Source organism: Ceratotherium simum, chromosome 17 (genome assembly GCF_057802395.1).
Source record: "Ceratotherium simum simum isolate JZ-2026a chromosome 17, ASM5780239v1, whole genome shotgun sequence".
NCBI classification, from domain to species: domain Eukaryota; kingdom Metazoa; phylum Chordata; class Mammalia; order Perissodactyla; family Rhinocerotidae; genus Ceratotherium; species Ceratotherium simum.
The window spans coordinates 45,921,524-45,935,548 of NC_141916.1; the positions used below are offsets into that span (position 1 = coordinate 45,921,524).

General features: G+C 38.3%; 1 protein-coding gene across 1 annotated transcript in view; it reads left to right on the forward strand.

Annotated features, from left to right (window-relative positions):
- Window positions 1-14,025, forward strand: part of GUCY2C (guanylate cyclase 2C) — a 71,007-nt gene that overhangs the window by 24,871 nt on the left and 32,111 nt on the right. The window contains exons 10-12 of the mRNA XM_087442712.1: window positions 1,966-2,077; window positions 8,477-8,558; window positions 11,879-11,984. Coding sequence (XP_087298838.1) covers window positions 1,966-2,077; window positions 8,477-8,558; window positions 11,879-11,984 — 300 coding nt within the window. The remainder of the gene's footprint in view (window positions 1-1,965; window positions 2,078-8,476; window positions 8,559-11,878; window positions 11,985-14,025) is intronic.

Sequence of the window (14,025 nt, forward strand, 5' to 3'; positions counted from 1 at the left end):
TAGAACTTCTTAGTTAGAATATCCACTCTATTTACTATACAAAAAATACTCACCCAGAATACATTGATATAAAGATCAGACTATTGATGGAATACCAATGAGAGGTTAAGAGTTTTCGCCTAAGAATTGTTTATTCATTTCCACAACTAAAAATTTCAATGAAACGTTTCCTATTCTCTCCATCTGAACTCTCATGAAAATCATTAGTTGTGTAATCCCTCTGGCACATATACATAGCCCTATAATTTAATACTTTTCTTCACATTATATATGTCTTTTCTCCTCACCTACACAGTAGGATCTTTAAAGGGAGTGGGTGTTACCTCTCCGTGCTTCAGAGCTTAGCTGCTTCTCTGGCACAATAGTTGATGGCTGATCATCATTTAATTGAAAAACAAAACACCTGTGTTAATGTCACCCAAAATTGTGCCCATTGCAAATTATGAAAACCACTGTTCTAGCTAACCAAATGGTCAGTAGAAAGCTTTTTCTCTAAGACATTGGGTCCTGACATAACTAGAAATCTAAGAGAAAAAGTTATTAATTTTTTCTTATAATTTTCCAGTGTGAGCGTTATGACATACTCAAGTCACATATTGAGTGTGCATATTGACTTAGCTTTGTAAAAGATATCTTTAATGGAAAATGTGGAAAACTAGAGAAAAGATGCCCTATTTGAGAAAGTTAAACCAGAAATTCAGGGGCAGCATTTCAGAAAAGTAATCCACGGTTTTTAGTTACTATATTTAACCTTTAATATAATGCTATATTTAGCATTAATTCCATGTGAATACCTTAAAATAAGATCTCTCAATGCTTCAGTTACTGGTACTACTACAAAGATAACTACACTCCTCTCTACGTTATTTGCAGCTGGGATGGTGCCTTTGCCTCCCTTGGAGAGAAGCAAGTATATGTCGTGAGATCCTATGTCAGCCTCGTATCTGCTCTTCAAAATGAAAAATGTTGTTCTGTGCACTTATTCTCTCTGACGGCAAATCTAGTTGAATATTTCAATTATCTAATGACATCAGTTGTGCTATATAATATGTATATATGAGGAAACCAGAGATTAATTCTCAAAATATAGGGCCATAGATTCTATAACCAGATTAGGTCTCAAAAGAGATTTAATGTACCATACCCTAATATGTAGAATATTTCGTATCCTCAATATATGCAATTATACATTCTGCTCTCAAGTTAAGAGTATAGTTTTGAGAAAGCAAAATTTTTGCCCAGAATGTTTTGAGGGAATGATGGTGAATTTAGAAGGATGGTCGCTTTTCAGATGTCTCTGACAAAGCTGACTCAATATATGCAGCAGTAATTTGAGGATATATTAATATTCCCATTGGCAGATTACTTGAAAAATAAACCTTTTATCTTAGAAACCTGATTAGTGTTGTGTTTAAGAAAGCACATTAGAGTAAAAAGATAGAAGAGATTAAAAAATTATGTAATTGGCAGAATTCAGGAAATGTAGAATTATTTCATTGCCCCTTGACATGTATCCAAATGGATAATGGATTTTAGCTGAGGTGCATTTTCTCAAGACATCATTTTCAATAGCAACTTAATATTGTGGAAAACACCGGTGCTTCACTTGTCCTATGACATGGAGCTAGTCATTTAATTTCTCTTGGCCTCTAGTTTATCATTTGTAAAATGAAAGACTTGAACTAGTTCTCTAAAGACCCAAAGAATCTATGTTGGGCAGGGTTACTGGTGTGGCATAAAGAAACAGAAAACTAATCGGCCCACGTGGAGCTTAAATCCATGTTCATGTTGTGAACCAATAAGTGGATCATAACTAGCTCCTGGCTGGGTAACAGTTACCTTGTGTCACTGAGAAGCATTACTATGAAATACAAATGTCATTGGGCAGGACAGTCTATCTTATCAGAAGTCATCCTAAAACGTCTTTTTCTGTTCATCCTTCTTCTTTTCCATGCCCTGACACAGTACAAGGTTCTTTTGACCTATGACACACACGTAAATGGGACTACATCAGTGGATCTGAGCCCTACTTTCACGTGGAAGAACCATAAACTTCCTGACGATATTCCAGGCCAGGGTAAGAGATCCTTAGTGAATTTTCTTTCCCTGAAATTGTTTTTCTGGTAAGGAGAGTAAATTCTATGGTTTATGCAATTAGCCTGTGATTTTTGCTTTGTTTTGCTTTGTTTTGTTTTGTTTATTGTCTGAATTAGATTTGCCAGGTTTGTAAATGTGGACTTTTCTTCCCTGAACAATGAATGATATTATAATTCTGATTAAACACTGAAAATACACTTGTTGTAATTTAGCTATACCTATCTTTAATATGTGTCCTACCTATCATTTGACATAAATTATCCTATAGAAAACTAGGTTTGACAATTGGCAAAATGAACACCAAGACTTCTTACGCCGTTTACATTTTATTGGAATAAACTCAAAGAATACATATTTCAGCAAGGAATACTTGATGGCATCAGGCTGAGCGATAGTCAGTAAGCATGGCCTCTAAAGTCTCCTCCATTCCCTCATAGGACACACACTTGGGTTGTAATGATGGTTACCCACCTACTTAAGATGAGGTCCTATCATGTCATGGAAAGCCTTAACATGACCAGGCCTTCACCTGTGCAAGTTGCAATGTAACTATATAACATTGGCCATCACTAGACAGGGCCAGCCAGGTATCTCCTGGGCAACAAGGTCTCAGGACAGTCTGTGTGTGACTGGCTTGGCCAAGGCTTGCCACAATGAATAGTAATTCCACATTACTAATCTATTTTTAGGACAAAGAGTTTAAATTTGGACAAATATTTACTCCCAAAGATGCAAAAAAAGTGGAAACACCATTAATAAAATGACTTAGAAAATCATGATATATTCATAAATGGAGTGTCATGCAACCAGTTAAAAATAATTATTTAATTGACATACAAAACTTACAATGACATACAAAAAGTTACAATGTAAAGTAATAGAAAAATACAGCTTTTTTATTTAATGAGGTTCTAAATTTGTCAAACAACTTATAGACATAAGGCTAAAAGAAGTGTGCTCAAATGTTGACAGTGATAGCCTTTGAGTAATAGGATCCTAGAAGATTTTTTTTTTTTGCTTTTTTTTGATCAGGAAGATTGTCCCTGAGCTAACATCTGTTGTCAGTCTTCCTCTTTCTGCTTGAGGAGGATTGTCCCTGAGCTAACATCTGTGCCAGTCTTCCTCTATTTTGTATGTGGGACACCGCCACACCATGGCTTGATGAGTGGTGTGTAGGTCCACGCCTGGGATCTGAACCCGTGAACCCTGGGCCTCCAAAGCAGAGTGTACAAACTTAACCACTACACCACCGGGCTGGCCCCTGCTTTTTTATATTTTTCTTAATTTTCCAAATTTTCCATAATTACTGTATTAATTTACCATTAAAAAAATATTTTTAAGTGTTGAAAATTATAAACTAGACATATTTCTATCCCAGCCCCACTCTACAGCCAGAAACTGACTGAAAGATTGATCTGAGTTAAAGAAAACAGTTCTGGTTCAGTGGGTTTGCTTGTGTTAAAGCTGTAACTATGTTTCTAGTCTTTTTGGGCTCCACGAGTCAAATTTGGTTAAAAATGATCCTTGTGTTTTAATCCAATAGGTATGAGCAGTTCACTAAAGCAAAGATGGAGGTGGGAAGTGGAGATCCCATTCTTCTAAATAATAATCAACCCTGAACTGACTTCAGATTTATTATCTTTGCTTTTTAAAGCTGATTTCTTTTCTTTAGCAAGTTTTTTTTGTGTGTGTGAGGAAGATCAGCCCAGAGCTAACATCCATGCCAGTCCTCCTCTTTTTTGCTGAGGAAGACTGGCCCTGGGCTAATATCTGTGCCCATCTTCCTCCACTTTATATGGGACACCGCCACAGCATGGCCTGACGAGCGGTGCATCAGTGCGCGCCCGGGATCTGAACCTGTGAACCCTGGGCCACCAGCAGCGGAGTGCCCGCACTTAACCACTACACCACGGGGCCGGCCCCTTTAGCAAGTTTTTTTTTTATCTCTAGAACCATCTTCAAGTTTCCTTGGTTTTAAAGATTTTATTTTATTTTATTTTTTCCCCCCAAAGCCCCAGTGGATAGTTGTATGTCGTAGCTGCACATCCTTCTAGTTGCTGTATGTGGGACTCGGCCTCAGGATGAACGGAGAAGTGGTGCCTCGATGCGCACCCGGGATCCGAACCCGGGCCACCAGCATCGCAGCGCGCGCACTTAACCACCAAGCCACAGGGCCGGCCCTCCTTGGTTTTAAATCAAACGACTTCTGAAATATATCTCTTTCCTCATGGGCTTCTGCAACTCCCTACTTCTTCTCTTTGTAACTTTTTGAGTTAAAATTATTTTTCTTTCTCCTTAATTATCACTCTCAGTGATGATGTTATGTTTGGATTTTTAATAAATTTCTTTACGAGTTTTTAGATATTTTGGTGATTGAATAGAATGTCTGTGCTTTGTAAAGTGCTGAACTACTCAAAATGTAGTTTTTGAGAGAGCTCTCATTATTTACCTAAAAGAGATTACATTAAGAATTCATATTATGTACGACAGGAACATTGCATCATCCTGGACAACTTCACTTCATCCTCAGTTAACTAGAAAATTCAGTTAGCCAGAGCTTTTCACTACTTAACTGTTACTACATTTAGTTTTAAACTTTACAAATGCAGTAACTCAATCTTCCAAAAGGTATACAAATAAGATATTCGTGCCTGGTCTTTTATCTGTGTACACAACTGCCAACTAAGTAACAGAACATTTCATGTGGATATTGCATCATCACTGCCTTTTCATTCATTCCACAAAGATTTACTTATTGCCAGGTATGTTCTAAGCATCTGGGACACAGCAATGGACAACGCAGAATTGGTTCCTGTTCCTCAACTAAGCCTTCATCATCTGCCTCCTGGGTTACAATAATATCCAACTGACTTCCTGCTTCAGTCCTGCCTCCTGCTCACCTCCACTCCAACCAACACTGTCACTAGGATGACAGCTTGAAGTCAGTCATATTACTGCACTCTTCTAACACTCCAATTGGCAGCTCCACTTTATCTACAGATTAAAGTCCATGTGACTTATTATAGCACAAAATGTCTGCCATCTTCCTATGTCTCCAGCCTTATTTTTCATCTTACTTGAAATCCCTTGCCCACTCTCTCAACGTCCCCCTACTTCCTTAAAGAAGGGGCCTTGCAACTTCATATCCCTGTATCTTCATTGATGCTGCTCCTTCTGACTAAAATTTATCACTGCTCCATACAACCGGCAAACAACTGCTCATCCTCAATATTTAACTTGAATTTCACCTTTTCTAAGCTTTTTCTTAGCATCTCAGTGGATTATTGATCTTGCCCTTATCCTGCCAGACTTCCAGCATAGTACTAATAACACAGTTACTTGTTTACACATCTTTTTATACCATACACTATGTAAGTGTAGGGTCCATTCTTTATTTATATCTCCTTTCCCCAACACATTTCCCCATCTGCCTCTTGGAAGGCAGACAGGCAGGCAGGCAGGCAGGAAGGAAGGAAGGAAGGGCAGACAATATGAGATGATGATTATGTTTCTAGTCAGCACTAATGTATACAGTGTTAATTTCAGTCACTTTACTTTTCTTCTCTAAGTATGAGCATCTTCCTCTGTTAAATCAGACTTTTTAACTGATTCTCGAAGTTTTTTTCCAACTATCATATGACCTTGGGGTTATGAACTCAATCTACATTCATTGTGACAACCACAGCATCCAGAAGGCAGCAGCAGCTTAACCTTAGAACTAATGTGATAACCTTGACTTATCTAACAAGCAAACTAAAAAGTACATTGAAATAAAAATTACTATATTTAAACATTTAAATAGTGTATTTAAATATCATAATTATATTTAGTGCTGTGAGATGTCTACATCGTGGGAAGCAGATAGGAATTGAGGTGGGCTGAGGACCCAGCAGATAGGAGTCCCCCATACTCCCCTCAACGCATGCTCTAGTCTAGGGGATGTGTAATTTTAGTAGACTGATGAGTAGAAACACCGGCACTGTTGAAATTGTATTTCTCATACTCATTTTTGTGTGGGGTTGGGGGTATGAGAGTGGTGGTAGTGGCAATGGTGGTGGTGGTGGTGATAGAAATGATTATAGTAGTAAACAGACTTCACCAGTCAAATGTGCCCATAATGCAAATCCAACTCCAGGGTATTAATTTATTTCTGTCCTGATAAGACTAGAAATCCAGAGCTCACATTTTCGCTATTAAAAGTTTCTGCTTAGCAGAAAACAAGGTAATAAGCAAAGTCATATGTTAGCAAAGCATAAATCCTTCAAAGGCACCCCTTATAGAAAGGTTCTGCAGTATTAACCCCAAGCTAAACCCTTTCCCTCAGAAAAAAACAGTTAGTTCATTAGAAGGATCTAATGGATGAAACAAAAACAGTTTAAAAATACGTGTGACATGAGATAAGTCCAATGGCTCAAAAGGGTTTTTTATGTCAATTTATTTACGTATTTTAACATTTGGGCATTTTTCCCTCGCCTCTTCTCAGGCAGTGAGATGAGCAGAGCAAAGTTTTTATTCAATTATTTATTTATTCAACCATTTTTTAATTGGTACATTACCAGGTACCAGGTCTTGTGCTGAGTTCTAAAGGTACGAGGATAGACAAGAAAGACATGGACCATGACCTCGAGGGTCTATATCATGGTGCCATGAGAGAGAATTCAGTGGGTGGCATTGAGGTGCTACTCGAATAGGAGGTCTTGGCATCTCTTCTCTCTTCAGGGGCACCTTCATTAATTATATTTTTAGTGAAAAAAAATTCATGCACATGATTTTAAAATCCAATAGTAGAAATATTCACAATGGAAAATGAGTGTGCCTGGTCCCACCTCTGTGCATGCCTGGTCTCTCTTCTGCTTTTAGTTCTTTGCATATTTCTAAATAATATGAATGTATTTCTTGATTTATAAGCTTTACATGTTATCTATTTATTTCTTGTATTAATAAATGAAGATTTAGTTCATCTTGACTAGAGCTACTTTTCTCTAACCTCTTCTCAATATAGTTATATTTTTTTGTCAATACATTTATTGGATACCTTTGTAATTTTAATTAATATGCATGAACTTCTATCAACTATATATAAAACTTCTTACTTCCCAACTTTGTAAGATGAAGAAGTTAATGTCACTATCCTTCCTTCTACCTCCTTCCCACCTCCCAAATTCTCTTGTATTTTTCTTTAGTTTGTCAGGGCTGATAATATTTATTTGATAACCATAATGAAGCCCTCTGTCATTTACCTATAAATTGATTCTATAAGTTGAAAATTAGTAAACATTTTCATTATTATTATTACTTATATAAAGCTAAATAGCATGCCGTAATAACATTTCTTTCTATATAGCTCTAATGTCTCCCCTTTGTGCCACACACACAAAAAAATGGACTTTTAAAAAAGTTCCAAATTCTCAAAACCAAGTGAAATGTTACTTTGTTTTGGTTTTATACTATGCCTTCCTTGAACAACTTGCCCTACAGTTTCTGATTGGGTCTCTTACTTTTGCTATATGAAGAAACATGTCTTCTTCACCATATTGCTATCATCTTCCAGGTTCTTACACACTCTGTCTATTGCTTGAAATCCATTCCATTTTTTCTTCTTGAATCCACTAACTTCCTATTCTAATAGGGACCCATTGTGGCTTATGTGAACCATGGCTTTCTTGTACAGTTTTATTACTGTTGTTGTCCTTCTCAATCTAGGCTTATTCCTCTGCATACCCAGACTCTGCTTCAATGTTTCCTTGGGTTGGATCCACATTTTCCTGGATTCCACTTACTCTTCTGTGAGTGTCTCAAATTACTTCATCTACACAACTCCACCCACATACCAGTGTTCCAATGAATAAAATCACTTACAGTCTTCATTGACTTCCCTCAAGGACCTAGTAGAGCTTGGAAAGGACCAACAGGCAACACTGTCATTTAATATTCCACACAGATTTACTTTTCTTTCAATTTGTGCTCTGCATTAAAAAAACAGTTGTCTCTTACTTCCTCTTTGAATCCTCCTTAGGTATATTGGTTTCAAGGACACCAGATAGGCTTCCATCACCAAAATTATCTGTGTGCTGCAAGCTATTTTATGCTCTTGTAACATTTGGCGATTCTCATAAGAAAAGAAATGAGATATATAGACTGTAAGAATTGCTGAAATTAAACCACTTCCCCTGGGCACGTTCCAGACAGTTTTCTTCAGAGAGCAAGGACACAGGACCTATATTACCAAGGACAAGATTAATAAAAGATAAATATTTTTAGAAAGGGTTGTCCCTTTCCTCTTCCTCAAATTATATTGTGCAATTAGAATCATTGAAATGCTTTTATTCTCTTTTCCAAGATCCTTACTAATGCATTTTCCCTGTCTTTTCTGCCACAGGACCTCAAGTCCTGATGATTGCAGTCTTCACTCTCACAGGAATTATGATCTTGCTCCTGCTCATTGCTCTCCTGGTGCTGAGGTACCTGCTACCCACTCTGTCCTGCTGTGCTCACCATTCAGAGAGGGAGGAAAGGAGAGAGGGAGGTCTGATGTCTATTGATGATAATGTATGCCGACAAAGAGGTCTCTAGACAGATCTGAGATTATGAAGGCATTCTTCATCAAAGACTATATCAAGGGCAGAGTATTACTGAGTGGATAGATTGGAGTTTCAGAGTCAGAGACACCTGAACTCGAGTCCCAGTTCTGTGATTCACCAGTCATGTGGTCTTAAGCATATTATTTAACAACTTAAACATGTTACTTAGCTTCAGTATCCTCATCTGAACTGTTGTAAGGAGTTGAAATAAGGTACGTATAGTGACTACTATTTAATAGGCATTTTATAAGTGGAAATAGCTAGTTTTGCTGTTTTATTGATACATTGTGGGAAATTTCAAAGTCTCAATATTGTATAATGTTCAAGCTGGAAGAGACTTTAGAAATCATCTACTCCAAACCTCCTATTTTAGCATGGGGAAAGAAAGGACCAGAAAGCCAAATGGCTTGTCTGGAATCACTTCACTAGGTAGTGTGTAGGGCCAAAACTAGAACTCAGACCTTCTGACCATCAGTTCCATGATTGTTCTACTGGACTTGGACATGTGAAGTGCCTAGCACAGTGCCAGAGACATAGTGTATACTCATAAATATTTGTTGAATATATAAATGAGTGAATACCATACTACATCCTAACCTCTGTATGTTAAACACACAAAACTTTCTGTCCTTTTATATTATCAGGATCACTCTCATTTCCTGACTAAACCAGACAACAACTTTCTCTATGTATCATATGCTTTGGTCTGTGTTACTATACTTTCTTATAATGAGAGAGTCCAGCCTGTTACATGTCAGTGGAAGTTTTCTCCAGGAAAGGGACTAGGTTATTCTCTTCAGTCTGAAGGCTCCTGCAACTCCGTGTTGCCCAGAAATATAGGAGATGATCTACAGTGTGTGGTGACCATTTAGTTGAGGGTGAGCAGAAACCAAAATTTAGGGAGAGTAAAGACAGTCAATAACAAGGTCACAGATGTGGCTGTTGTCCCTCAGAAACCAAGTCTAATTGGGTGTCAGCTTAAGATAGGGATAAATCACAAGATAAGAGACAGTAACAGATGGAAACAGGCATTTGCCATTTTCTCTAAGCATGGGAGGCAGAGATAGGACTCCTAATGGCCAGAGCAATAGTGTGTCCACGAGGACATCTGGAAGACAGATGTTACTCTTGTAGTTTTCAATTACTACAGCCAATACAAGAAAAGTAATGAATGATTTATGGCATCCCTAATTCAATATGAATGACAGCTGGCTCTGTTGGTCTCAAGAGTTTCCTGGGGTACAGAGATGAAAACCTGGAAGCCCTCAAGGCCTTGATAGTCAACCTACTTGCATCCAGGTCTTAGAATCATAATTATTGGCCAATAATATGCTATTTTATATGTATTTAATAGAGGAATACTCAGAGTTAGATGGAAGTGTAGGAAGAGAATAATCATTTCTGCCTAGGGGACATTTAGAAAGCCATCATGAATGACCTTCAGAAGGTGAGTAGGAGTTTGTCAAATGACCACAAGCAAAGGCAAATTCAGGGACAGACAAATAGGTCAACTGAAAAGATTATAGATTCTAGAATCAGATACAAGCAAGCACAAGAACCTGGAATATGGTAGAAGTGACATCACAAGTCAGTTGGGAAATGATGTTGGGACTGCAGACTTTAAACATGAAAAAAATGAAATTAAAACCCTACTAGAAACCACGCACAAGAGGGAGTCCATTCCATATGGAGTTTTAAACAGATTCAGGACCTAAATAGGAAAATCAAATTTAAAACTTAGAAGAAATTAACAGAAAATGACTTTGATGTCATTTTCTGTTAATTTCTTATCAACCTGTGATCAATGATCACAGGTTAGGACAATATTTCTCAGTAAAGATAAAAAAGTCATAGAAGAAAAAAATATAAACACGATCATAATAAAATCAAAACTTTCTATACAACAAAATTAAAGTAAACAATAAACTATAAGGAGGTATTTGTAACACAAAACGACAAAAGATTTGTTTTGCAGGCTATACAAGGAATGCATGTGGGGCCGGCCCCGTGGCTTAGCGGTTAAGTGCGTGCACTCCGCTACTGGCGGCCCGGGTTCCGGTCTTGGGCGCGCACCTATGCACCGCTTCTCTGGCCATGCTGAGGCCGCATCCCACATACAGCAACTAGAAGCATGTGCAACTATGACATACAACTATCTACTGGGGCTTTGGGGATAAAAAAAAAAAAAGGAGGTGGATTGGCAATAGATGTTAGCTCAGAGCTGGTCTTCCTCAGCAAAAAGAGGAGGATTAGCATGGATGTTAGCTCAGGGCTGATCTTCCTCACAAAAAATAAATAAATAAATAAGGAATGCATGTAAGTTAATAAGGAAAAGACAATGAAATAGAAAAAAACAGGCAAAATTATGAATACACAATTTGATATAATTCTATAATTCTATATAGTCTATAAAATAGCTAGAAAATATCTGAAAAGATACTTAATCTCTCATAATCAAAGAAAATAAAGTGCAAAGCAGCAATTCAACATCATTTCACATACATCATAATGGTTAAAAAAAAGTTTAATAATACAAAATGTTGTTAACAATATGGAGGAAACAGGAATTCTCATGATGGGAGGATAAACTGGTTCAACCAATTTGGGAAGCAATTTGGCAATATCTGTAAACTTGGAAGTGCATCTCCTACAACCCAAGAAGTCTACTTCATCCATGCTATCCCGGGAAAACAATTACAAAATTTTTACATTTTGATTGTTGGGATACATGTTGTTACATTTTCTCTGTGCTTTTCTATTTTTTTAAAGACACAGATGCATAAGAGGAACTGGCTCATTTAGGAATCTGATGTACTCTCTGGTGGCTTAAAAATTAACATTTTTCCCTTTCAAGGTTATCAGTTTTAAAATCTTTTCTCTCCTCTTTTTTTTTGCTCACTTTTTCTATGTCATCAGTTCAGATTCTTTAGTATAGTGAAGGACTGCCTTAGCGAAGGACCCAAGACAATGAAACAAAAAGGAAAAAAAGAAAGAATACAGAAGGCCATCAGAAATCCTTACTGGTCCACTGATGGCCGGCACTCACCAGTTTGAAGAACATGGAGTTACACCATTGGGCTAGCCTCACTCATGACATATCTACCTGAAAATATTAGGGTTCTAAATTTTTCCCAGTGTTCAGAAGTTGAATGGCATGAATACTAATAAAAACCTATTGACTGGTTTTATTCCTTTCCCAGAAAATATAAAAAAGAAAATGAACTTCGTCAGAAAAAATGGTCCCACATTCCTCCTGAAAAGATCTTTCCTCTGGAGACCAATGAGACCAACCATATTAGCCTGAAGGTAAGGCGTCCCCTACCTGTTGAAGAAGGCTAGAGCTGGTGCAACATGCCAGGTATTTGACAAGACTTTGGTGGCATGGTAGGAAATATGCCAAGCAGGGATCATTTGTTTCAGAATCCAAGACTTAGATGTTTTCTAATTCTCAGTTTCCTGTCTTTCCCTTGATTCTCTATTGCCCTAAAAGTCAGCTAGTTGATCCAATGAACACTTCAGTGGAGAATGAGATATGATGTGTTACTCATTCTTTGCATCTGACACAGAAGAGAATGCACATATTGAGACTGTGTCATGGAAGGGATATAGGAATGGGTAGAGCATCTAAGACCCCCTAAACCTTGGATATTAATCTGCCCATACTAAGGACGTATGACTTAGCTAGCTCATTACTGAAGAAAGAGGCCTCTGCTGATATCTGCCCACATTATCCCTCAACCAGGACATAGCAGCAGCAGCCAATGAAAACAACTCACTCCCATTCACTGCAGCCAGTGCCGGACCTATGTTGTCTCATCTACTCCTCACAAGGAACTCATGAGTGAACTTTATCATCATAACTTTGCTTATGAGGAAACTGAAGGACAAAGGGTTAAGAAACAGAGCAGGGTCACACACAGCTAGTAAGATTACTACAAATAATCATAGCTAACACTTAACTGAGCTCTTCTTGTGTGCCAGATACATTGACCCATTTCATCTTCCCCAAGCCCTGTGAGGTAACAGGGCTAGAATTGCCATAATTTGAACCCAGTCTATCTAACTGTAAAGCCTAAGATCCTAACACCTACCATACACCATATTCTTTTTAAAGTTGTTATATTAAAGTATACTAAGAGGAGATGGAGATCTAGAACCTCCACATGATGGAATTAGCAGGGTCCCTCAGAGTAGGGCCAAGCTGATAGGAGAAGTATGACTTGAGATGCCTTCCTGCCTAAAATCAGGAAAAGTAAAATTGCAGCATGGGTCAGGTTTATCCTTGAAGCCTCTCTATCAGCTCTTGGCACTCCACCCCAAATCCTGCATGCTGCACTCGAATGGCTCAGATCCTCTCATGGCTGTACATGGAGTAGGTCTTTCTTTCCTCCAGAAATGCTCTAAAGGGACCCTCCTGTTGCATTCTGAGCCTCACACATAAAAACAGTATTCACAAAGATCAGTCTGTCTCAGCCAAGTGTCAGGATGAAATCGATCTTATGGTCATTCACAATAAGGTGTAAATGACCATAAGACTATTGGATTTCCAAAGGGAGATTTTGTTGACCTAAATGACGCATTGACAGTACCCTAGAAAGGGGAGAGGAGACCTTTAGAAGGAGTGAGTGCTCCCTGCCTCTGGTACGACACCAGGATGGACCAAGTGGTCCACCTCTGCACAAGTCCAGGGTGGCTCCACTCCTCATAAGCCTTCCTCACTGCCTCATAAACCCCATATTTCATATTTGTTCTTTTGGATTGAGCCTAAAACATTGTGTCTCTGTGTTTTCTTAAAATGTAAATATTCCTAGCAATATAACCCATTTATCCCTCGTCAGACATTACAGAATTTTTATGAGTTAATTAATCAGATGAGCCACTCACCTGGCTAAGGACTAGGTCTTTGGAACAGTAAACTTGAAGAAGGGAAGTTAGAAATAATCCAGAGCGTGAGGAATCAATCATTGTTGATCTGAGTCTCAGAGGCTGGGGAGCAGGCGGGCCAGGATTGGCTGTAAGGAGAGGTCTTCTGGTGCTGTGAGTCAGGGGGAGCAGGAGCAGGCCCAGGAAGGTCAGCCAAAGTCAGCAAGGGGGGGAAATGCCACACAACCAGCCGGGCAACGGTTTGAGTTCTGGATACTCACTGAAGGCGGAGGTAAGGAAGCAAGACCAAGGGAAGAGATGATAAAAAGTCAAACATCCTTGTACTAGAACGGAAAGGGTCCAAAAGCCAAAGCAGCCAGACAAAAAGAGAAGACAGGAAACTCAAAGGGATGAAGTCTAACAGACAGAAAAGAAAATGATAAAGATGATGATAACTCGTTTGAAGATAAAATGCTTCAGTTGC